The 25,092-nt window shown below is 55.4% G+C and overlaps 2 protein-coding genes across 3 annotated transcripts in view; both read left to right on the top strand.

Annotated features, from left to right (window-relative positions):
- The first annotated feature begins 1,599 nt into the window (after nt 1–1,599).
- MMP11 (matrix metallopeptidase 11) lies at nt 1,600–11,974 on the top strand. The gene is made up of 8 exons (XM_080822254.1): nt 1,600–1,736; nt 6,803–7,032; nt 7,959–8,102; nt 8,182–8,315; nt 8,455–8,696; nt 8,776–8,992; nt 9,672–9,929; nt 11,121–11,974. The coding sequence occupies exons 1-8, from the start codon at nt 1,626–1,628 to the stop codon at nt 11,252–11,254; spliced, it is 1,470 nt and encodes a 489-aa protein (XP_080678380.1). The 5' UTR covers nt 1,600–1,625; the 3' UTR covers nt 11,255–11,974.
- Nucleotides 11,975–13,087: 1,113 nt separating this feature from the next.
- The window catches only part of SMARCB1 (SWI/SNF related BAF chromatin remodeling complex subunit B1), a 36,706-nt gene continuing 24,701 nt past the window's right edge, over nt 13,088–25,092 (top strand). The window contains exons 1-4 of one of the 2 annotated variants that reach the window (XM_080822256.1): nt 13,088–13,406; nt 17,088–17,199; nt 18,901–19,030; nt 23,570–23,707. In XM_080822256.1, coding sequence (XP_080678382.1) covers nt 13,314–13,406; nt 17,088–17,199; nt 18,901–19,030; nt 23,570–23,707 — 473 coding nt within the window. In that variant the 5' untranslated portion in view covers nt 13,088–13,313. Of the gene's footprint in view, nt 13,407–17,087; nt 17,227–18,900; nt 19,031–23,569; nt 23,708–25,092 lie in introns of both variants that reach the window. The other variant, XM_080822255.1, reaches the window with a different exon arrangement.

Below are 25,092 nucleotides of genomic sequence, written 5' to 3' on the forward strand. Positions count from 1 at the left end.
CCCCGGTTCAAGTGCGCGGCAACCCTGCGAAGCCTTGCCCAGTACCCTCCTCCGGTGGGATGACCGCCCCCTCCATTTCGCCCAGCACCCCGCCTGACACCCTAACCCTCAAAACGGACGCAGCGCGGGACACTGACAGCGTTTACGGGACATACAAGCAGCATGCCCATTCCAAAGGTGCCCAGAGGCATTTGAATCCTGTGGCCTCGCGATTTTACCACCTTGGTTCCAGGCCAAGGGAAGGGTGGAGGCACGGATTTAGGACGCTTCCCAGCCCTTCAGGAACTTGAGGTTTATGTTTTTTTCTGAGTGATTTCTCGGTGACCATATTATTACCCTTGGACTGAGAGGAGCTCTGATTTCTTTACCCTCCCCTATCACTGTCCCATGTGCCATGGGGTGGGAGGTAGGTACAGGGCTTGTGGCACCAGGATTGTAGGGAGGATGAAATCACCCCAAGCAAAAGTGAGTCACTTTAAAGAAAGATTGCTAACACTTGAGGTCTGTGTTCTCTTTCCTCTCCTGTCCCTCTAGGAGCCTTCCTGGAGAGGCTATGAGGACTCCCGGGACTGGGACCAGGAGGGAGGGGTTGAGTGCATCTGATTGCCCTCCTCTCCCTCTTTGACTCTTTCCCTTACTCGGCCCAGACTGGGTGCCCACAGTCTCACCTTGCAGCTTCTCAGGCCCCTGCCTGGCAGGATGGGAGCCACTGCCTGGGTCTGGGCTCTACATGGTTGCCCATGATGGAGCAGATTGCCTTAGTGAAGTGACCAGGCCCCAGGTCATAAGAGCAGAGGATCCCTTCCAGAATATGGACACCACCCTCTCCTTTGATTTTCACCTCCTTTCTCTCAGATCTCACGGGCCTGGCCTCTAGGGCCCCTGTGGAACAGATTAGTCTCTTGGACAGCTGGTGCCCCACTCAGACACCATCCCCCCACCTACCTCAGCCTGCTGATAGCACCCTCCCTCTTCACCCCTCCTCTTGCCTGCTGGTCTGGGAAAGCCTGATCTGGTCCCTTCCTCTTGGGCCCTCAGTTTTTCCATTTATAAATTGTAGTTCTGTTCCAAGCTGGGGGGTTGGCCAGCCTCCTCCTTATGCCTCATTTTCCCTTGAGACACATCCTGGTATCAGAAGGGCTGTTGCGCATCTTCCAGATGGATCAGCTAAGGCTGTAAGGGGTTAGAACTTGCCCATGGGAACAACCACCTGTCATAGGCTAGCAATAGGTCAGAGGTCAAGCCACCAGGGAGACCAGCTAGGGAAAGCCTTCCAAAGGTGGGGGGTAGGGACCAGAAGGAGCGAAACCCAACTTCTCTCAGACTCCCCATAGCACAGCGGGGAAACTGAGGCCCGGAGTTGCACCAGCTAGCTTGGGTCACCCAGCACTGGGCCTCAGAGACCTCAGGGTCCGCCCGACCCCGGGAAGGACTGGGTCTCCGGCCCCCGCCCCACCCGGGCCAGCCGCTCCCCGACCACTTCCCCCACCCTGGCGGCGGCCACCGCGGGGAGAGTTTAGAACAAAAGGCACGAGGGGCGGGGCCGGGGCGGGCCGGAGGCGGGGCGAAGGCTATAAGGGGCGGTGGCCCGGCGCGGCCCAGCAGGCCCAGCAGCCCCGGGGCGGATGGCACGGGCCGCCGGGTTTCGCGGCGCGGTCCTGCGCGCCCTCCTGCTCCCGCTGCTGCTGTTGCTGCTCCCGCCGCCGCCGCTGCTGGCCCGGGCCCCGCGGTCCCTGGTGAGTGCCCGCCGCTGGTCGGCCGCTCCTCGCCGAGGGGGTGCCGGGCACGCGGGCTGGGCCCAGGGGCCGAGCTGGACCCACGGGGGGTCCGGGGTAGCCTGGAGAGGCCCATTACCCGAAATGCTTTCTGGGTTCCTGTGAACATGAAAGATAGTGAGCTTTCCGTCCCTGGAGGTGTGCAAGTGGAGCCTGCGCCGGGATCGCTCCGGCTGGTGAGGCGGGACTCTGCGCTAGACTAGCACGCCCCTTCCCAGCGTGGGGACCTGCTCCTTGGTGGCCGCAGCTGCAGATGCTGGGCTGTGTGCTGGGCCAGGTAGCAGAGGGAGTGGTTACAGGGCCTCCTATTCATTGCGGGGACAAAGACTCAGGCTGGTGTCAGCCTCCAGGTGTGTGGTCTCCGTGAGCACACCTACACCCGTGCAATGAGCTGGAGCATTAAGGAAGAGCTGGGAGGGCAACACTGCCCTGGGGCACATGGAGTCTGAGCCCAGAAGAAGTGGCACCACCTGGGCACCTACAGGTTTGGGAGGTGTGAAACCAGGACAGAATGAGCATGAGAGCTCCAGGGAGGGTGTGTGTGTGTGTTCGTGCATGCGACAGAAAAGAAGAGCCGAGAGTGGGCCGCAGAAACCCTCAGAAAGGAAGGGGATGGGGAGAGAAAGGGAAGAGAGAAGAATGTGTGATTAGGAGAGAAGACAGTCTGGGTGAGAGGGCAGCAGAGTGACCAGAGGAAGGGCAGTCACGGGATGTTGTGTGAGAGCCTGTGTGCCCAGCTGGAGCCTCGAGGGACCACTCACAAGGGTGGCCCGGCAGAACCCGGGCAACTGCAGGCCCACAGGCCCCTTGGACCTCAGCTGGGGCATCCAGACAGCTCAGGCCGGGATGGGAGCATTAGCAGGTGCCACAGGCAGGAGTCGTGGGATGGTCTGGTGAGGTGGGAGATCTGACCAGCCAGGTCCCCTCTGTCCACTCACACCAGCTCTGCCCTGGCCAGCCTTGCCCCATCCTGGCTGGGAGCAAAAGAGGATAGGATGGGTAGGTTAAAGAAGGGGGGGCACCTCAGTCCGGAGGCTCTTCCTCTTCCCCAACTCCTCCCAGTCCCCTTGAGCTTGGGTCAGAGTCTGGAATCCCCATGGGTAGCCCCTGGGTTTAGGAGTTGGATATCTGGTTTGAACCATGTGCCCTAGGTGAGTCCTGTTGTGTCTTCGGACCCCACCCCTCCATCTTGGTTGAGAGGGGGTGGATAACAATGCCCACTGCCGGACACCTAGGATTAAATGAGGTCATGGGAGGAGAGGGCACGGCCAGTCATGCTGGACACACACTTGTCACCTGTGGCTGCCACTTTGACGCTCGTGCAGGGTCAGTCGGGGCCGGGTCTGAGCTGGGCTGTTGTCTATCACTCCGCAGATATGCAGGGAGCACTTGGGGTTGCTTTCGCCGTGTTTATCCGCAGGCTGCCGTGTCGGCAGGGCCAGGAAAGCTCTGTAAATATTTATCCACCCCAGTTCGCAGCTTTTAGGCTTGATGAAAGTCCCGCAGCCCAGTGGGACTGATGCTGTGTTCCCTCCTGGAGCCAGTGGGGGAGGCGGGCAGTAGATGGACCTGCTTGTTGCCTGGTGTACAACTTGGGTGGGCTGCTTGACCTCTCTGAGCCTCACCTTAGAATGGTGTGGTGATGCTCCCCATTCTTTCCCACAGTCTGACCACGTGCCCTCCTATCACGGTCGCCTCCTGCTGACTGTAGAAGGCAGAGCTGTTATTCACAAGACCCATTGGACCAATAGCAAACTGACACTCAGAGAGGGGCAAAACTAGCCTGGTCTTACCCAGCAGTTTTCTGGTTCGGGGTCCTTTATCTCCCCTCTACGGGGTGCCTCCCATTTTCTAGATTAGAAGTTGACCCAGGTGCTGACCCCAAGCCTCTAGCTCAGCCAGGACAGGGAGTCACCTCAGAAGTTCCTCAAGTATGTTTGAGGCTGTGGTTTGGTGCCCCCAAGAGGAAGGCGGGGGTGAGTGAGCTCAGTGCCCACCACACGTCAAGCCCAGGAGAGGCTCCTGATTGAGGAAAAGGAGAAGGGAAGGCATCAGAAAAAGAAATACTTCTCAGGAATGTGGGTTTTGGAGATCGGCCAAGAGTTGAAGAGGTGAGGGGAGGCGGCACGAGCCCCAGGTCTAGGCCCAGCTCTTCTCTGACTTGCTGTGTGACCCTGAGCAAAGTCCTTGACCTCTCTGGGCTCTTGTTTCTTCCTCTGAGAAATGTGCTGGTGCCTGCTCCGCAACTCTCCCAGGGGTGTAGATGAGACCAGGCATGGTCAGTGCCTATTACCCCACCTCACTGAATCCCAGCAGCCTCGGAAGAACGAAGCACACCAATCTTAGGGATCAGCAAGGGGCTTTGTGCCAGGCCTTGCAGTTAAGGTGCCTGATCCTGGGCCAGAAAAGACTCAGAAAGATGAAGCGTGGGAGGTCTGCAGTTCAGGGAGCATGTGTCCCATTCCAGTAATGGGGAAACTGAGGCCAAGAGCCATTAAATGATGGACTCCAAACCCCAAATACTGGAAAGGAAACCTTGATTCTAGCACCTCCTGCTCACTCACTCCAAGACCAGTGAGTGTGACATGGGCAATGAGCCTGAGCCTCTGGCTTTGGGGGAGATGCTGCACCACTCCCTCTTCTCTGGGCCTGCAGGCTCCCTGCTGCTAGGTACAATTCCTGTTTATGATTTAGTCTGAGAACTTTGGGGGAGCTGGCCCCCAGGCGAGTGCTGGGAGCTGTAGCACAGCTGGAGAGAGCAGCTCTCTGTGGGAAGGCCCACAGGGGCAAGGAGCTGGGCCAGGGAAGAGGCTACAGTAGGCAGTAGAGAAGAAGGTTATTTAAAGCCCTCTGCTGTGGTGCCATCCTCAATGGACAGAGAAGTCACAGCTAAAAGAGGGAAGAGACTTCCCTCCAGGGTGACCGTGACATAGGACTGGACCTATGTCACTGGGCCTATCTCAGACTGTGGCTCTTTCTGTTGGACTGAGAGTACCATGTTCCAGGGGTCTGGGCATGGATCTAGAGCTTCATGAGGACAAAAGAGGAAGGGATGGTGTGTGTGTCCATTACTCACCCTCACTCCATGGCCCGCTGCTCCAGGCCTCACGGGAGGGCAGAGAAGATGAGAAAATTCGGTACAGAGATGTGAAGAGACCTGGTAGGCTGGGCTCTGGGCTCTGGGCTCCCAGGGAATAACCCAGTCTTGCCCGTTCCAGAGTTGGGGGAAGGAATCTGTTTATCCAGAAAGTCAAAGGGGGCAGTGTGGGGAAGAGAAGGGGCAGGCTCCCATGGCTTGGCACACAGACCTGGGATCCACATCTGCAGCGTGAGACCTCGCATGTGTATCTTCCCCATCTTACCGGGGGTGTTGGGGTGGAGGTTCAGCGAGCTGATGGGGGGCCTGGAAAGTAGCAGGTGCTTAATAATTTTCCCATTCCTTCTCTACTGTCACCAAGGTGAGGCCAGCCTGAATCCCTCCTCCGGGGGAAGGGTGGCTCCAGCTTGAAGAATACAGCCAGGTAGCAGGTAGGGAGTGGGTTATGAGCACAGAGGGCCTACCACCTGCCAGCTGTTCCCCGGGCAAATTGCTTAACTGCTCTGGGCTCTGTTTTCTCATCTGAGAAATGGGCGATGAGGACAATGGAGTTAGTGAGAGATCCCACCAGGGGCTAAGAGCATGTCTGTGAACTGTTGGTGGGGTCCAAGTCTAGATACAGGTGGACTGCACATGAGAAGTACTTACCTAGCAATAAGTCCAGTCGTGATGGAAACCTACAAGCCAGTGAGGCTGGGCCCTGCCAGAGAACCCACCAACCATTCAGGAAGCAAGCTCTGAAATTAGAAAGCTGGTCTGAAATTAGAAAGACTTCTTCTCATACCCCAGGTAGCTGTGGCCCCTGGGTGTTCAGAAGACCCCTTCCTAATGGGGTGTTCTTGGAGTTGAGTCTGGGTGGCTCTGGGAGGTTGAATTATTGGTAGCTCTGGAATTGGGACACTGGGGGTGCTGGGACAGTGATCAGAGTCCTGGGATGCCTAGAGCCTGGGCGAGCTGCCAGAGGCTAAGGGCGAGGGTGGAGCCTGGGTGGCCTGGCTACCACCCCAAATATGGCTGTGGGGAGGCCCCAGCCTCCCGCCCAGACCTGTCAGTCCTAACACTTAGTCCCTAACAAACAGCATGGCTCCGTCCTAGCCTCCCCTTTGCCTCCTGCCTGGGACACCAGAGTCTGTGTCTGGCCCTGCCTGTGCCCTTGCTGGGTGACCTTGAAGGGTCTCCCAACCTCCTGGAGCTTCTGCTGTTTTTAAGGCATGAGAACTGTGACGTCCCCCCTACCCCCGCCCCGACCCTGGAGGTTGCAGAGGGTGGGAGCTCCAGGTCAGAATTCAACACCCCTTTGTGGTGCTGGGGCTCCAGCAGGGCAGGGCTGGGTGGGGCTGGGCAATTGGTAATGGTCTGTTTCCCCCTGCCCACACATGGATCTCCACTGGGGAGGTATTCTCCCCATTTTTCAGGTGAGCACATCAAGGCTGCATTGCAGGGCTACAGCTCTTCCACACTGGGGAGGGGTGGTGGTGGGTGTCGGAGCCCGCTCACCTAATTGGAGAGGGCAGAGTTGGTGGGGGTTGGCGGGGAGGCTGGAAGAAAGGAAAGAGAAAAAGTGGGGGCCAGTTGGTGGAGCAGGAAGAGCTTTCCTGGCCTTTCCTTGAAAGCTTTGTAAGATCTATTGGCTAAGTGTGGAGAGTAGTCAGGCGCCTCACTGTAGTAGTCAGTACACCTTACTGGCCCAGGGGGCTGGATAGGCAGCCCAGGCCCTCCTGTAGTGGGCAGGAAGGTAGCAGGGTGCCTTGGAACAAGGCCTCAGCAAATCTGAGCCTGTCCATGCCGAAGGGCCCTGCTGTGCGATGACTTGTACCCCTCGCTCTCAGTTTGCCCATCCATAAAGTGGGCTGGGGCTGCACATGGGTATGCTGATGGGCTGCGAGGACCCAGGGCCGGATTAAGCCTTGCTGTCCTATCTCCTGCCCAGGATGCACACCGCCGCCACCCTCTGAGGAAGGGGTCACAGCCCTGGCATGAAGCAGCTCCCGGCAGCCTGGCACCTGCCCCTACTGCCCAGGAGAGTCCCCGGCCTGCCAGCAGCCCCAAACCCCCCCGCTGCGGTGTGCCTGACCCGCCTGATGGGTTGAGTGCCCGCAACCGACAAAAGCGGTTTGTGCTGTCAGGCGGGCGCTGGGAAAAAACGGACCTCACCTACAGGTAGGGGCCAGTGGCCATGCAAGCAGATTCTAGACGTCTCCACAAACCTGCGTGTCTGTGTGGGAACAGCCACCCTCTTCTGCTTCTTGACACACGTGCTGGAGCTAGATCTCTGTGGTTAACAGACCTTTGTGTCCACTGACCCCCGAAGTCATCCGTGGACCGACTCCCTGAACCCCAACTTAGATGCACACACAGGCAGCACTCTATATGGCCATGCCTGCCCGCGGAGGGGGCCGTAGCTCTGTTAACACAGGAAAAGGCTACAGCTGGTGGCTCCCTTGATATGCAGGGGCATGGCCTTCCATCACCCAGGCAACCTCTAGTGGGGACCTAGAAAGTGCCGGGCCTTGGGATTCTGTGGTAGTTGGAGGAGACATGGCCTATCCTCTCGGGGAGCTAGGCATTAGCCATGTCATTGTTCAGACCTATCATGAGAGCTTGGAGTCCATGCGGGTGGGAACCACAGTGAGCAAGCAGGACAGGTAACCTGGGCAGTGATGCAGAAGCTGAGGCTTCTCCTGCAGGTGAGGTGGGGAGTTTCCCCAGGACAGAAGGCACATGAAGGATGATGGTGTCAGAGCTCAGAAATGTCCTGGGTGGGGAACTGAATCCAAGATGGGGGCCAGGGGCTGGGGTGCCCCCCCATAGCAAGTGGCACAGTCAGGTCTAGAAAGTGGGTCCTGGGGCTCCTCCTGGTTCTGCGTTCTTTCCATCAAATGCAGACACCTGTGTGCACCAAAGGACATACAAACCCATACAAAGATGTTGCCCTGTGGAAGAGGGACTGCAGCTGAGGCCCAGAGCACACCTGGCTTGTGTCCCCCCTGCATGCCTCCCCGCTGAGCATCCAGGGGCAACTCCTGGCCCATCAGCCAGCAGGGAGGTGTCCCAAGCGAGGCCCAGGCCCCTCCTCCTCCCCCCAGGATCCTCCGGTTCCCATGGCAGCTGGTGCGGGAGCAGGTGCGGCAGACGGTAGCAGAGGCCCTGCAGGTGTGGAGCGAGGTGACGCCACTCACCTTCACCGAGGTGCATGAGGGCCACGCTGACATCACGATCGACTTCACCAGGTGAACCAGTGGCCTGAGAACCCACGGGGAGCTCATTCCACCTATCAGCGGTGGCTGACTCTGCCCCACCCACCCACAGGTACTGGCATGGGGACAACCTGCCATTTGATGGGCCCGGGGGAATCCTGGCTCACGCCTTTTTCCCCAAGACCCACCGAGAAGGAGATGTCCACTTCGACTATGACGAGACCTGGACTATCGGGAACAACCAGGGTATGGGCTAGGGACCCGCTTTCCAGCTGGGGCAAGTGAAGATCATAGCCAATGGGGACAAGTCCTTGAGCTGGGTTCTGGAGCCTGGGTATCTTGCAGCAGGAAGTTCGGGGATTGCGGGGCTATCTCCCTTTTCCAGGCACAGACCTCCTGCAGGTGGCAGCCCATGAATTTGGCCATGTGCTGGGGCTGCAGCACACCACGGCTGCTAAGGCACTTATGTCCCCTTTCTACACCTTCCGCTACCCACTGAGCCTCAGTCCAGATGACCGCAGGGGCATCCAGCACCTCTACGGGCGACCACGGCCAGCCCCCACCTCCAGGCCCCCAGCCGTGGGCCCCCAGGCCGGGGTGGACACCAACGAGATTGCCCCGCTGGAGGTGAGGCCCCACTCTCAGCTCCCTTTGCCCTCCGTGGTTCCGATGCGGGCTCTTTCTCAGCCCCTCTCTCCCGCACCAGCCGGAAGCCCCGCCGGATGCCTGTGAGGCCACCTTTGATGCAGTCTCTACCATCCGTGGCGAGCTCTTCTTCTTCAAGGCGGGCTTCGTGTGGCGGCTGCGTGGGGGCCGGCTGCAGCCTGGCTACCCTGCGCTGGCTTCTCGCCACTGGCAGGGACTGCCCAGCCCCGTGGATGCAGCCTTTGAAGATGCCCAGGGCCACATCTGGTTCTTCCAAGGTGAGGGGGACTGGGGGGTCTGCTCAGGAGACTACTGGGAGCCAGGAGCATCATGGCCAAGGAGAGGGCCAGTCAGCCGGCCTGCCAGCCAGCCAGCCATACTGGGCAGAGTGCCCTGAGGGTGGTTATGGGTGATTAGCATGACTGCCCTAGAGATGAGGTCTCTGGGGAGTAGATGGGGGGCAGTGTCACCTGAGGACCCAGCGTGAAAAAGGCAGAGCAGGGATTCGATCTGGTTCTGGCAACCCCAGACCCTGTGCTGTAACTTTCACCTGGGAGAGACAGGAGCCTGGAACATTCTAGGTGGCAGGGACTTCAGCCACAGAGGCTCAAGCCTGCTGCGGCAAGGGTGGGGCCCAGGGACTTGTCAGAAGTGCTTGTCACAGGTAGCTAAATGCCAGGGGAAGGAGTGGGGGAGCTCAGGAGACCTCCTTCCTGTTTAGAAGGACCTTCCCCACTTGGGACCTCCAGAGCATGCAGCACCTCAGCGTATTTATCCCCACTGGCTCTAACTTCCCTCTGGGGACAAGGGTGTCAAATGGGATTACTGGCCCGAGTGTTTTATGGACAAGGAAACTGACGCTGGGGAAGGTCTGTGGCGGTGGTGGTGGCCACGTGGGTCCACACTGGCCAGGTACAGCCGTCTGGCAGCTCCATTGCAACCTCCCTTCTCTGGCAGGTGCTCAATACTGGGTGTACAATGGCGAGAAGCCAGTCCTGGGCCCTGCACCCCTCTCTGAGCTGGGCCTGCTGGGGTCCCCCATCCAGGCCGCCTTGGCCTGGGGCCCTGAGAAGAACAAGATCTACTTCTTCGGAGGCGGAGACTATTGGCGCTTCCACCTCAGCACCCGCCGGGTAGACAGCCCTGTGCCCCGCCGGGCCACTGACTGGCGAGGGGTGCCCCCGGAGATTGACGCCGCCTTCCGGGATGCTGACGGTGCGTTGGGGTAGAGTGGCTGGCTGGTACGAGTGGTGCCAGAGCCGCACCTCCCTCCCAGTGGTTGGCTGGGCATTAGCTCCTCATCGCAGGTCCTCTGTCCAGAGCTTTCCCCATCCACCCTCCTCCTTGTGCCAGGGCAGTGCTCTGCCCCCATGCTGCAGATGGGAAGCTGAGGGCCAGAGTCATAATTCGTAAAATAATAACTGCTGCAAGCTGAGGACTGATGATGTTCTGGGCACGGTGCTAAACTTCTGGTGTGTCTCCTGCAGTTCTCAGACCAGCCCTCTGACCTAACACTTTCTTTCTTTCTTTTTCTTTTTTTTTTAAGAGTTTATTTATTTATTTGACAGACAGAGATCACAAGCAGGCAGAGAGGCAGGCAGAGAGAGAGGAAGGGAAGCAGGCCTCCCGCTGAGCAGAGAGCCCAATTCGGGGTTCAATCCCAGGACCCGGGGATCATGACCTGAGCTGAAGGCAGAGGCTTTAACCCACTGAGCCACCCAGGCACCCCGACCTGACACTTTCTACAAAGCCAGTTTTCAGAGGGGCAAACAGAGGTTCAGGGGATGAGGTCCCTAACTGGGCCTCTCAGGTGGATCTTGGGGAGCCAAGCCTCCCACCCAAGCAGTTCCTGCCGTTTAGCACGGAACCACCGGGCTGGCTTCCCACAATCTCAAAGGACTAGAACAGGACTGACGTTCATTCCACTACTTTCTCTCCTGTACTCTCAAGCTTGCTTCTGTGCTGTCCTACCTCGGGACCTGCTGGCAGAGCTATCCTGTGGTGGCTCTGGGGCTCTGAGTCACCCACATGGTACACCTTATCTCAGGACATCTGCCTATAGTCGCTGGCATGTATAGGAATAGACTGACATGGCAGGAAGGGAGGCGGTGGTGTCTGGGGAGGGGAGGGAGACTTGCTTTCCTGAGAGGTAGGGTTTGAGTTTCTGAGACTCCAGGCATCTGTGAAGCTGGACAATAGTCCAGCTCAGACCTGGGGAAAGGTAGGATTCTGAAGGATGGAAGGTTCTGGAATGGCCACGCTGGGACCTGCAGGTTTCAAGGAGTGCAACAGTGGTCAAGCCCCGGCAATCTGACCTCCCCCTTTGCCTGGGCCTGGACACATTCTGACTGGCAGGTGCAGGGCCCAGTGTCTACCCACGCCAGCCTGACCCTCCTCTCTCCTCAGGCTATGCCTACTTTCTGCGAGGTCGCCTCTATTGGAAGTTCGACCCTGTGAAGGTGAAAGCCTTGGAGGGCTTCCCCCGCCTCGTGGGCCCTGACTTCTTCGGCTGTACCGAGCCTGCCAACACTTTCCACTAACCTCGACTTCGATGCTCTCAGGGCTCCTGACCCCTGCCAGACCACTGGTCTGGGGTAGAGACCAGTGGCCATCTTTGTGGCTGTGGGTACAGGCACAGGATGGAACCTGTGTTTCCTCAGGGGGGTTGGGGGTGCAGGGAGGCGCCATGCAGGTCGTGGTCACCTGCCAGCAACTGTCTCAGACTGGGCAAGGAGACTCTGGTGTTACTTGAGGGTGACAGTGGTCTTGGGCCAGCCCCACCCAACCTGTGCAGGTCACAGTCAAACCCTGCTGCCCTCAGTCTCCATCCCTGTCCCTCAGGTTAGCACCTCAGCAGGGCTGGGGGAGCTGAAGCCCTCATCCTGTCCCTGCTGTGAGGTCCCTGCGGGGTGCTGGCATGTGGTGGGGGAGACTTCTGCCTTTTCCTGAGAGGTCAGCTCCGGGTAGGTGTTTGGAACTGGCTCCCTTCTAGCTGATGATCCTAATGATGTGTTCCCCAGGATCCAGGCCAAAAGGTCCAGAGTCAGCTTGGGGCCGGGGGGGCAGGGGGGGGGTTCCTGCTGGAGACCCCGGGCCCTGGAAGCCCCAGCATACCTCAATCCTGGCTTGGGCTAGATCCTTCCCAGCCCTCATTCCAGCACTGGGACCCTCCGAAGTCATGTAAATGTGTGTACAGTGTGTACAAAGCCTTTTTTTTTTTTTTTCTACTGAGTACTGTCATTAAATATGGTTATTTTCTACTTGCCTGCCTGAGTTCTTTCTGTAACTATGAGGCCAGGAGGGGAAAAGAGCTGGGGAGGTGGGAGCCTCCTGTCCTAGGAGCCAGGGTCACAGCCTACTCCATCCACCGCACCCACCCAAGCTTCTGCCCTTGGGGACCAAGGCAATGCCTAGGGCTCCTCTTGCTCCATTCCTTCATTTTGTCTGGCTGGACACCTGGAGTGGCTTTGCAATTGATTCCAGGCTTCCCCGATGGCCCCTTGGGGCATCCTCCACCAAGTGGTGGTCACTTTATCTGATCCTGTCCCACCCTAGCCCCCATCCTCTAATACTATGTTTCACACTGCTGTCTTTGAGAACAAAACTCAATGGTTAGCACAGCCGATCCCACCCAACTCTGAAGGGTCACCTTGCCCGGCCAGCCAGCCTCACCTATCACAGCTGCAATTGTATTAGACTGAACCACGTGAAATTGTCAGTGGTGGGCTGTTCTTGACCTGCTGTGTTGTGCAGCCAGACACACGGATGCTTTGATGCTTTCAACAGTGTTAGCTCCACTCCCAGCTCTAAGCTCTGCAGGCCAGGGCTATCGAGTTTCGCTCACCACCCCACAGCTGCGCCTGTTGTAGTCACAAAGTGCAGAGTTAAGGAAGGAATGGAGAAGTTTGCCAGCCAAACCAAATACCACCTGGGCCTTGGAATGCTGCCAAGCCTGGGGAAACTTTGCCCATGCCACTCCCCCACCCAGTGTTGTCATTCCACCCATCTCCACAGCCGCAGGAACAGCTGTGGGCCCGGAAATAGGGTATCTGTTCCTAGGATCTTCTTATCTACTCAACTACACTGGGTTTTTCTGGGTGGGGAAACTGAGGCACAGATAGCTCTGGCCTCCTACTGGCCTCAGGCCCCATTTCACTCCTCCTCCACTGAACTGAGTTCTACTCCCAGCAGTGAGGCTGGGAAAACCACCGCTTGAGTCAGGGCCTCGGCTGCTATTTCTGTCCCTGAGAAGTTCTGCCAGGTACCTCTACTTGGGAAGCAGCCTGGAGGAAAAACGGGTCGTGGTTCCTTTAAAGGGCCCGAGGGGGCGCGCCCCGGCCTTTTGTTTGGGCGGCGGCGGCGGCGCGCGCGTCAGCGTCAACGCCCCGCGCATGCGCACTGAGGGCGGCCTGGTCGTCGTCTGCGGCGGCGGCTGAGGACCCCGGCGGTGACTGAGGACCCCGGTGGCGGCACGAGCACCGGATCGGCCCGCCTGTCGCCTCCCGGCCTCGGCTCTCCTCAGCTCGGCACGCCCCGGCTCCTCCTCAGTCCTCCCCATCCCTCGCAGCCCGGCCCCGGCCGCCCGTCTCCGCCGCCGCAATGATGATGATGGCGCTGAGCAAGACCTTCGGGCAGAAGCCTGTCAAGTTCCAGCTGGAGGACGATGGCGAGTTCTACATGATCGGCTCTGAGGTAGCCCGCGGCGCGTCCTCGTCCTCCGGCTCCGGCCCAGCGGGAGCCTCGGGGCGGGTCTGCGCGCCGGGAACGCGCATCTCCATTCATCGCGGTGGGCGGGCGCGCGGGCGGGGGGGGGGTTGCCGTAGGAAGGAGCGGGGCGGGGCCTGTTTGACTCCGCCCCGCGCACCTCCTCGTTCGGGGTTTGCTTACTCTGTTCGCTATGGTGGGGGGCGCGCACCGCGGCCAGGGCTTAGGGCACCACGAGGAACCACTGGTTCCGCCCTGAGTTGGTACAACTCCAGGCAGCCGCCGAGAAACAGGATGTTTCGGTTAGCCCCTGGGGCGCCTAGGGGAGTGATTTTGAAAGCTTCACATGCATCCCTCCTCCATTGCTACGTCTGGGATCCCGAAATTGCAGGTTGGAAACGGGGTTTACTGATGTCTCATGCCTCATTGTGTTGGTTACTTTTATTCACCAATGAGAAAATAGGGAGGAGGATGCTTTCTTTTGCGCGGATGAGGCCCCAGTCCCTGAGCTAGATCAATCAACAGTTCCGAAGAAATTGACACTTGGACTATCCTGAACTTACTTTGAATTTTCAGGGAGAGATTCTAAATATTTTCAGTTCTTAACCGGAAGTGACAGCATTTTGTTGAAACAGCTGAACAGCGGACTTTAGGAAAACCCTACAATTGGTCTTTCTGTGGGAGTTTGTACTAAAAACTAAGCTTTTTTCTAGATTGCCTCAGACTAGCCCTTTTTGATCCAAAAGTAATCCCCAGCTAGTGTGTAATTGGGGATATGCAGTTCAGATGTGCAAATACTAAGCCATAGAGTCTTTTTTGGGTAATGAGATAAGTGCCAGTCCTGGAGAACTAAAACAGTTACAAGATGCCCGGGGTTGTTGCTCCTTGTGGCAGTGTTCAGAATCATATGCCAGCATTTCCTTCCCGTTTTTTAAAATAATGGGGGATTTAAGTCTTTGATTGAACGTATGATTGAACGTAGCGTGAATGAATGGAGCCTCATGATGGTCACACTGAGGCTTTGAGGACACCCCGTGATTCCTGGCTTGTTTTAGTTGTATCAGGTTAGGAGACCAGTGTCATCAGTAGCATCAGGACTTTAGTGTCCATTTTTCACCAACTTTTATAAAACAAAAAGGGCAGGATTTATCCATCAACTTTTCATGTTATCACATCAGTGCTGCTCTTCAGACATAGCGGGGAAGCGAAGTCCATGCCTGTCCATGTGCCACAGCTCAGAATGGTCCTCAGTGACCTGTAGGAAGTGCCCAAATGCAGGATACAGGGCATTTAAGGAGTTTCTCTATGGTACTGGATACATTGTTTAAAGAAGCCCTTACCTGATCTAATGGGCAGGAAAAGCACTCAGTTTGGCCCTGACTCTGGGTGGATGCTACTTTTGAAAAGCAAGCTTTCATTTATTAGGTGGAGTATATTGAGAGATGGGAAGGCGGAGGTCTGGTTCCAGCTCTGCTCTGCCTCCTTACTTTTCTCATGTGTGTGAGAGATGCTTAGACTCAGTGGTCTCTAAGATCTTCCCCATAACACCTCTTGGTGTCTCGAAGGCTAATTGTAGTCTTCTCTTGCAGCCCTGTTGAGTGAGAATTGTCTTGAGACCCAGTCTGTAGAAACCTAGATGGGAGAGGGGAGAGCTGTCTGCTCTCTTGGGCCAGGCTGAACAGTTGTCAGACCTCTGGAGGTCTGGGAAGGATTCAAGATCAGGAGGCTGACTATTGATAACCAGTAGCTCCTGTGACAATGTTGGGTAGATGGGCTCTGAGCCCTTTCCCCTTGGAAGGGTTGCGTCGACCATAGCAACACCACTGGGGTTGCCTGGGAGGCAACTGCAGTTGCAGCAAGCCTGTGTGTCACTGTTTTCCTGCCATCTTCAGGCAGCTGTGTTCGCCAAGCCAGAGTAACAGAGCTGACGGGACCCTAAGAAGTCCCCAGGTTCACACCTTCTTATTGTATTTTATTTAAGATTATATATTTATTTATTTATTCGGCAGAGGGAGACACAGCAAGAGAAGAAACACAAGCAGGGGGAGCGGGAGAGGGAGAAGCAGGCTTCCCACTGAGCAGGGAGCCCCATGCAGGGCTTGATCCCAGGGATCAAGGGATGATGACCCTAGCTGAAGTCAGACGCTTAACTGACTGAGCCACCCAGGCGCTCCTTATTTATTTATTTTTTAAGACTTATTTACTTATTTGAGAGAGAAAGAGAGCAGGAACAGAGTGGGAGGAGCAGAGGGAGAGGAAGAGAGAATCTCAAGCAGACTCCCTGCTCAGCACAGAGCCCGACTCAGGGCTCCATCTCACAATTCTGAGATCCTGATCTGAGCCAAAACCAGGAGCCAGGCGCTTAACTGACTGCACCATCTGTGCGCCCCAACCTTCATTTTATGTTTCACCCTCCAGAGAGGGTGAAGGCTGGTGTAGGGGAAAGCCAGGAAGGCAAACCCTAGTCTCCCAAGTTCCAAAGGGGTCTTGGGGAGGATGTAAGTGTCCTGGAGCCCTAGAGGACCCGCAGAGTAATAGTGGAGGGCATTGTTGTCAATTTCTTTCCAAAAACCTAGTGGAAACTATCTGTTTGCCCCTGAATAGTAATGATACTCAGCCATATAATGCAGAGAGGGGTCTGTGCCTTCTATATGAAGCATGAGCGACTGACTGCCTGTGGCCACTCCTTTATCAGGCTGTTCGGCAGCCCTGGTTGTCAATTGTAACAATCTTTGATTCGTGAAAATGGGAGAAACCCATTTTAATTTAACAAATATATCGTGCAGTTAGGTAAATGGAAAAAATAATAGAAATGGCACTCCGTGGGGCAAAGTTCAGAGTTGCTGCCTGTTTGACAGATGAGTGAGGAGACCCAGGAAAGGGCAGGGCTTCCCACCACCAGTGGAGCCACACATGGCACTCAGTCTACTGACCATCCCCTGCTAGGGGACCCAAGAGGTCTTTTTTGCACTGTCAGTGAAATAATTGAGTTTCTTGATGAAAACTTGGAGACTAGATTTCATTTCATTAAGGAAGTCATACTTTGACTATCTGGGGCAGACAAGCTGAAGCAGTTGTTTGGGGTAGTAATGATTTATATAGCAATCTGGTGATTGCCAGTAAGTGCTTTTTAAACTCTTCGGAAAATTCCTTTGGTGTCCCTGGTTTGAGTTTTGTTACTAAACAAAGCAACAGGGGCTGTGGGGGAAATTATCCTGCATCTGTCTAAAATTAAAAGACCTTTTTGGTGTTTATTAGATCGTAAAAATATCAAAGTCTTGTTCTTAGGATAAAAGAAAGTCAAAGAGGCCTTACATTTCTGGAAAAGGCCCAGGATCCTCAGTCTAAAATCAAAATCCCTGCGAGCTCCTCAGTGAGCTCTGGGAGCCTGCATGAGAAGCGTCCTGTCAGGCCTTTCAGAACGTGGTCCTGTCTTCAGGAGGCAGATGTTGTGGCCCCTGCCACGAGGGGCAGATGGGGGCCAGATGTGCACTGCTGTTGAACCCTCGAAGTCAGCAGAATGTGTTTTTAAGGCTGCGGAAAGCCCAGGGCCCGGAGGCTAACTCATGTTCAATTTGTCACTCAGCTGGACAGAGCCTCTGCACCACGACCCTCTCTTTCTGCATTGAGGTGTGACCCTCATAATGAGCCTTCTTGCTTTACTCATAGGTGGGAAACTACCTCCGTATGTTCCGAGGTTCTCTGTACAAGAGATACCCCTCGCTCTGGAGGCGACTAGCCACTGTGGAAGAGAGGAAGAAAATAGTTGCATCGTCACATGGTAAAAAAACAAAACCTAACACTAAGGGTGCGTCTTCACGAGGGTTTGTAAACCTGTTTCAAAACCACTCGCTTATGTCATGAAGATAAAACGTTTTCACTCCAGAGTGTCTTCACTGCAGCCCTGACCTTAGCGGGGCAGGGTCGCCCCGGGGCTCGCCACACAGCTCAGGCGAGACAGCCAGCGGTCCCCCTGTCAGGTATTTTTAGCAGGGCCTGTGGGGGCGTGAGGGCGGCAGGGCCGGGACTCGAGTGGGTGCTGTGAAGACATGTTGGTCTCAAAACGTTTTAGGAATGCTGTGATGCTCTGCCATCTGCCGTGGGCGTGTCGCCATCGTCACCCTCCATGCAGCCCGAGCGGTGGGTGGTGGCCCCAGCGCCCACTCCCCTCTGGGGCTTTCACCGCTTCGCTTCCCAGAGCACATCCATCCCGTAGCACCTCATCCTGGCAGCCAGCGTGCTAGTGCTCTCGTGCATGTCCCTGCTTGGTGTGCCTGAGGTGTGCCTGGGACCTGCTGGCTGAGCTGCCCAACACTCGAGACACGGGTGGGCTTTGGCAGTGGCAGCTCTGCGCAGGGCCAGAAGATGCTCTGCAGATGCTCGGAGGGCTCTGGCGGGAGCATCTCTCTGTACCTTCCAGTTTGGATGCGGCGCAACATGTGAACTTGGCAGTGACGCCTTACACAGAGCTGCCCCGGGCCTGGGTCAAGACTCTGCCTAAAGCCGTGCATGCGTGCGTGTGTGCATGCGTGCGTGTGTGTGTGTGTGTCCGTGCACGTGCGTGCGTGTCCGTCTGCCCTGTGTCCGTAGGTGCTGCTGTGGTCTTGTCCACTGTGGGCAAAGTAGTGGTTCTTTTAATGCAGGAGCCGGAGCTGCTTTTTTTTATCTGCTGCTATAACATTGCCACTCATTCGCTTTAAAAAAGTCTCCTTTTTGTCCTCTGTCTGCCCCCTGCCCCCCAGTGGAGCACCAATCACTAACGCAGTGAGTTCCTAGCTTTGCGTTCACCCTGGCAAGCCTCAAGTGAAAAGTCTCAGTGACTCTTCTGCCTTTTGCTTCAAAGACACCTTCGCCATAACCGATTTGTTTCTCCAGGAGAAGCCAGTTGGGATGCGCAGACAGCTAGCATCTCTTGACCGAGGTTCCCCGAAGAGCTCTGGGTCGAGTTGCCTAGCTTCTGTCCTGCTTCCCAGACGGCACGCGCCGACTGGCGCAGGGCCAGGCATTCATGTTTGGTGTGAAGCAGCTCTTTCTAACTCTCTGGGCTCTTGTCTTAAAAGAAAAGTATTTTTCATCTTTCATTCCATCTCTCTACTTTGCTTCGTGTCGTGGATTGCCGTGGTGTCAGACCTCTTCCCACTGGTGGTATTACTCTGGAGCCTTCCTTCCCCACCCCCTGCCCCGGAGAGAACTGGTTGGCTGTGCTACGCTGTAGCTGCTGCTGCCCCGTGCGCTTCCTCTGTGCCGGTGCTCCTGGCACAAATTAGTGCGTGTCAGTCCTCTGGGAGTGTTGACTCAGTAGGACCCCCAAAGCACTCCATCCAGATCGCCCTTTTGGAAGAGGCCAACATTTAGCAGTAGTAAGGGTGACACCTGCTTGTCCCTCCTCGTGCATGTGAGGACCTTGATGTGCCGCATCGATTGGCTGCTGCTCCCCGCTATCCCGCCAGCAGGGTGACCGCAGCGGTGTCTCTGCTTACAGATCACGGCTACACGACCCTGGCCACCAGCGTGACGCTGTTAAAAGCCTCAGAGGTGGAAGAGATTCTCGATGGCAATGACGAGAAGTACAAGGCGGTGTCCATCAGCACGGAGCCCCCCACCTACCTCAGGTAGTGCACCCCCCGGCCAGGGCATGCTCTTGGGACGACACCCACAGGTATTTTTCTCCTACTCCAGAACTGACTGTGATTCAGCTGAGCTGAAATACTTTTCAAAGATGTATTTATTTGAGAGTGGGAGAAAGAGTGAAGGCACAAGTGTGCACTTGCACATCCAGGGTGTGGGGTGGGGCAGAGGGAGGAGGAGAGAGAGTCTTTTTTAAGCAGACTCCCTGCTGAGCCTGGAGCCAGATGCAGGGCTCGATCTCAGGACCTGAGATCACAACCTGAGCTGAAACCAAGAGTCAGAAGCTGCACTCATTGCTCCACCCAAGCGCTGCTGAACCAAAATACTTTGCAACACTTTACCCACTGTGCTAACAAATTGTCTTAGCCAGGTTTCCAAGTTTCTTCTGTGTCCGTGGAGTTTCTGAGAAACATAGGCCAAGTCTTGGCTTCTGGAAAGCCATTAGGAATGCTTTGAAGGTGGGACTAATCTGTTCGAAAAATGAGTGGCCTGATAAATTCACAAAAGAAACGAACAATAGATTTTAAGATTTATTTATTCTTTTAGAGAGACAGAGTGCGCACACGTACAAGCCTTGGGGATGGAAGGGAGAGGGAGGGAGAGAATCTCAAGCAGACTCTGCGCTGAGTGCTGGGGGGCTTGAGCCCATGACCCTGCGATCATGACCTGAGCAGAAATCAACTGCTGAATGTTTAACTGATGGAGCCACCTAGGCGCCCATGAACGATAGATTTTAATGTATGAGTTCAGAACCTTTGAGAGTATTTACAGTAAGGATTAGGTAAGTAATTGGACGGTGGTTACGTTATAGAGTCTGTTTGTTCAGATTTACTTTTTAATTTTTTATCTTGTTTTTCATTTTCATAGGTAGGTTTTTTTTTTTTAATTTATTTATTTGACAGACAGAGATTATAGGTAGGCAGAGAGGCAGGCAGAGACAGAAGGGGAAGCAGGCTCCCCACCGAGCAGAGAGCCTAATACGGGACTTGATCCCAGGTCCCTGGGCTCATGACCTGAGCCAAAGGTAGAGGCTTAACCCACTGAGCCACCCAGGTGCCCCCATAGGTAATTTTATTTGGTTTTTATTCATTCAGGTTTATAAGAGAAACCTGGATACTCCAGTATCTAAATAGGTAAAGAGTGGGCCCCCCCCAGAAACACAAGGAGTAAACAAATAGAGGAGACGATGTTTGTCCCTGTGTAGTGTTTAGAATTCAAAGTAAAACAAATAAAGGACTAGCGACATAAAGAACCAGGGAAGGTAAGCTAGAGCTCGCACACTCAGGCACCCTGCAGAGGCTTTGTACAAGGCCATGGTGATGACACCAAACCTGTTTTCATTCTCTGGCCCATTAATGTCACCGCTGGGAGTGTGTCCCAGACAAATAATTTAAAAGTCCGCCACCAGCAGAAACCATAATATGCACCAGAGGCACTTGGTAGCATCAGGAGTAGTAACGGACGATATGGAGCCCCTTGGGCATCCAGCCTTAGGGAGAGGCCAAGCAAGAAAAGGTGCGGCCAGCTGAGTAGGCTAGGGTGTGACATCCTAGGACATAGACCGGGGCAGACTATCCTCAAACCAGATAGACTGGGATATCGGTGACTGTTTAGGTTGTAATTAAATAGACCCTGCGGCAACCAGAAACATGGCTTCGAGTGCATGAACTGTACAGAATACCTCTGTTACCCTCTCAGTTCTCAAGAACACATGCATTTAGATGCACAAAACCCCTGCGGGCACTGAGAGGGGGTGGGAAGGGTTATTGTTTTGAGTGATGCTGTATGGAAAAATGCTTTCTTTCCAGATTTTCTTTCAACTTTACCATTGGGTCGTTTTTCTGATCCTCCCACCCCCACCCCCACCTAAAGGTGACACACATCCTACTTGGCCAGTGTTGCATGTGTGCTCTGCAGATTTTTCTTTCCCTCTGGGGATGTGGTAAGAGCATAAGGATGGCTAGACTTTCCTAGGGAAGTGGCAGAAGGAAATTATGTACATATGGCTGGGGCTTTCAAGTCCGCACATGTCAGCCAGGAACCTTTTATGGGGCAGTAAACACTTCTTGATGATCATGTCGTATGAGGAACAGCTGAGGGAATAGAGTACTGTAGTTACCCCAGAGCCCAAAACTACTGGGAGGGGGGGCTCCTGGGTGACTTGGTTAAGTGGGCGACTGTTAATCTCAGCTCAGGTCTAGCTCTCAGGGTCAGGAGTTCCAGCCCCACATTGGGCTCCACACTGGGCATGGCCTACTTAAAAACAAAACAAAACAAAACTGCTGGGAGTGTTGGGGGTAGAAGTTGAGTGAAGCTGGTTTCCTTGGGCTCTGTGCTCAGGAAGTGCCTTTCCACTGCCCAGTCACCTCCATAGGAAGACTGGGGCCTCCCTTCCTTGTCACTGGATGGGTCAGGCCCAGGCTGGATGTCCCCTCTTGGGCAGACCTACATGTTGCAGAAGAAAGGTTGAATCCCTTGAGCCAGATTCTTGGATTCAGTGTCTGGCTTACTCCCTGTGTCTGGGACAGGATTTGCACACTCCTCGAGACAGCTCCCTGACAGAGGGGCATGGCAGAGCAACCCAGGCCTGGGAATGAATGGGATCTCTGCTGAGATAAGGCAGGATTTTTCTAGCAAAGGAGGAACCACAATGCCAGGTCTGGGAGGCTCGGGAAAGAAGTGGTGGTTTTGACCTGAGGTTCCCAAATATAGGGCCAGCTGCACCAGCATCGCCCAGGGAAGTTGTAAAGAACTTGTATTCCTGGGCCCTCCTCAGAAATCAGAGTCCCTTGATGCAGGTGGGGCTCGGAGATTTCCTACCAGAAATTTTGCACTTTTTTTTTTTTTTTAAGATTTTATTTATTTATCTGACAGAGAGAGAGACAGCAAGAAAGGGAACACAAGCAGGGGGAGTCGGGGAGGGAGAAGCAGGCTTCCCGCAGAGCAGGGAGCCGATGTGGGACTCAGTCCCAGGACCCGGGATCCTGACCTGAACCGAAGGCAGACGCTTAACGACTGGGCCACCCAGGTACCCCAGTTTTGAACCCTTATGTGAATCTTTGCAGCCAGGATTCAAAACCACTGGCCCATATGGACTGTGGTAGGGCACCCCAGTCTTGCTGTCCCAGCTGTAAGCTCTGCCCAAATTAGTTGCACGTTCCTCCTTTGCTCAGGCCTCTGGTATGTGGTAAGGCAGGTCATCAGATCAGAGTAAGATGTGGGTATGGGAGACTTGATAAGAGTCCCAGCCAGGAGTTTGGTACTCTTCATCTCTCCCTGCCTCACCCTCAGAAAACGGGCGCTCCGCAATGGCTGCATTGAAGGTGCAAGTGGCCCCAGCTTTAGAAAAGGAAAGAGTCAAAGGGCCTGCGGCCCGGCAGGTTATGGCCACTGCTTCTGCCTCCACCATCCCATGGAAAGAAGGGCTGCCAGCCGCGTCTCCCTGCCCCTCCTGTGAGGACACCGAGGGGAGGGGAATCGAGCAGTTGCTGTCCTGTTCTCAGAACTGTAGCACACAGTCATTGAAGGAGACGCGGTGTGGCCATTGGGGATATAAAAGCAAATGACACACAGTCGCTGCCTTCACGTTGCTCAGACTCACTAGGGAAGGTGGCCTTGAGAATGAATAAGTGATACACAGGGCACGGTGGGAAAGTACTTGCCTTTCAGACTAACCCAGCCCTGGAGTCTCGGCTTAAAATAGCCTTCTGGTATTTTCCTAGTAGTAAGAGGAGCCTGTAATTTGTAGAGAGTAGTGAGTCCTTTATGGTAGGTCACTTAAATTACTTGGAGCCTCACTTTCTAGAAAGTTTTTACTAACACAGCTTCTCATCCGCCCTGCTGGTATGGAAACCTGGAAGCCAGAAGTGTTGCCTTGTCCATCTCAAGCTGGCCTGTGTATCTAAAAGAACAGCCTGATTTTGTCTCTCCTTTCTTCTGACTCCTCGGGGACTCCTAGCCGTCCTTGAGTGCAGTCAGTTCTCACAGAGCATGCCGGCCCCTGGGATCAGGACTGTCTCCATGTCCCACCTGTCCAGCCCTGCCAAGCCCACAGCCTGTCCAAGTTTCCTCTCTTCTGCCACCTGTGCACTTCTGGACATGCCCTCCCCATTCCAGTTACTCCCCTATCCCAACTCCCAGTGAGCCCCAACTCAGTGCACAAGGCTCCCCTCCAAGGTCTTTTCTCCTGGAAGCTGCCATCTCATGCACGTTCCCTCCGGATGGGACAGTGCTTCCTGCGAGTTCTGCCTGGCAGGTACCGTGTTACACTGCGACTCGGGCACTGGTCTGGGAGCTGCTCTGCTGTCTGGGGTCCCTGCACCCTTTGTCTAGCCCGGGTGCCTCTGAATTGGTGCCAGTTGGAGCCTGAGGAGTAGACATGTGCAGAATCTGGGGTGCTTAGGGGCCCCCACAGGGTCCTGGAACCCGGCAGGGGTGCAGTAGGTGTCCACTGACCATGACTTGGAGCCATGGCCAGTAATGGGCTCCTAGACTGAGCAGGGGCGTTTCTCGCATCTCCCTAGGGAACAGAAAGCCAAGAGGAACAGTCAGTGGGTGCCCACCTTGCCCAACAGCTCCCACCATCTGGACGCTGTGCCCTGCTCCACGACCATCAACAGGAACCGCATGGGCCGGGACAAGAAGAGAACCTTCCCTCTGTGGTGAGCATGCCTCAAACCCTTCCCCGCCATGGATTCCACCTCAGTTTTAGCCTCTTCCCTCTGCTTTGACCTTGTGTTCCCTAAATCGCTATGCTGCCTTCTCGAAACTTGTCCCCCTCGGCTTCGAGGACAGCCAGTGTCCGGCTTGCTGCTGCTCCAAGGCTCTGCCTGCTTTAGTCTCACTGCTCTCTCCTGTCCCCAGCACCTCCAGTGGTGCTCCTTAAGGTGCAGCCCTTGGATCTTCCCTTGTGGTTTCAGATGCCATCCCGCTGAGAACCCTCTGGTTTGTTCCCTGCGGCCGCTGGAGCAGATCACCACAAGCTGGGTGGCTTAAAACAACGCACGTGTATTTCTCACAGTTCGGGGGCAGGAGTTTCAGTGCAGCAAAATCAAGGTGTTGGCTGGACCCTCCTCCCTCTGGAGGCTCTTGGGGGAAGCAGTTCCTGCCTGTTTTGGCCCATGGTGGCTTGTGGTTGCATCACCAGTATGTGCCCCAGTGGGCACAGGGCCTCCTCGTCTGAGTGTGCGAAGTCTCCCTGTCTTCTCTTAAAAGGACGCTTGTGAGGTGCTTCAGGGTTACTTGCAGAATCTTCTCCTCTTAAGATCCTTAATTAAATTTGCAAAGTCCCCTCTCCCCCCTTTTGCCATATAATGATCACAGGTTCTAGAGATTAGGACTAGATGTCTTTTGGGAGGCATTTTTTTTTTTTAAAGATTTTATTTATTTATTTGACAGACAGAGATCACAAGTAGGCAGAGAAGCGGGCAGAGAGAGAGGGGGAAGCAGGCTCCCTGCTGAGCAGAGAGCCCGATGCGGGACTGGATCCCAGGACCCTGAGATCATGACCTGAGCCGAAGGCAGCGGCTTAACCCACTGAGCCACCCAGGCGCCCTTGGGAGGCATTTTTTAAGTGTCCACCCCCACTTTCATCTCTGCAGCCCGGCCTCACCCCTACACACTGTCCTCAGGTGTCTGTCACATGCTGTTCGCAGACTGTCCAACCCAGGACATAGTAATCCCAGCCTTCCTGTGCTCAGGCCCAAACCCCAGAACTCTTCCTTCTTCTCATGCCCCAGAGCTAGTCTCAGCAGATTCCTGCCTTCTCAGCCTTCCAAGTGTCCGGAATTGTACCACCCTCAGCCAGCCCCCCACTCAGATGTGGGCCCCCTCGCCCCAGGGCAGATGGTGCCGCTCCTGTTGCAGGTCTTCCAGATGCCCCGTCACGTGTCTGCCAGGGCTGGAGTCCTTATAGCGGCTACCGCTCTCTGGCTCCCTCTCTCGCTGCCCTCACTCTGCCTCAGGCATATGAACCTCCATGCTGCCTTCAGAGCCACCCAGAAGCTTCTGCCCTGTAGTTACCTCTGCCAAGAGTTCACCCCTTGCC

This window comes from Martes martes, assembly GCF_963455335.1.
Source record: "Martes martes genome assembly, chromosome: 13".
Taxonomy (NCBI): Eukaryota; Metazoa; Chordata; class Mammalia; order Carnivora; family Mustelidae; genus Martes; species Martes martes.

Bases quoted from the DNA above. Each gene is read 5' to 3' on its own strand.
- MMP11 (XM_080822254.1), top strand. From the start codon at position 1,626: ATGGCACGGGCCGCCGGGTTTCGCGGCGCGGTCCTGCGCGCCCTCCTG. The intron at 8,316-8,454 runs GTATGGGCTAGG...TCCCTTTTCCAG, and splicing joins GACTATCGGGAACAACCAGG to GCACAGACCTCCTGCAGGTG. The intron at 8,993-9,671 runs GTGAGGGGGACT...CTTCTCTGGCAG, and splicing joins CCACATCTGGTTCTTCCAAG to GTGCTCAATACTGGGTGTAC.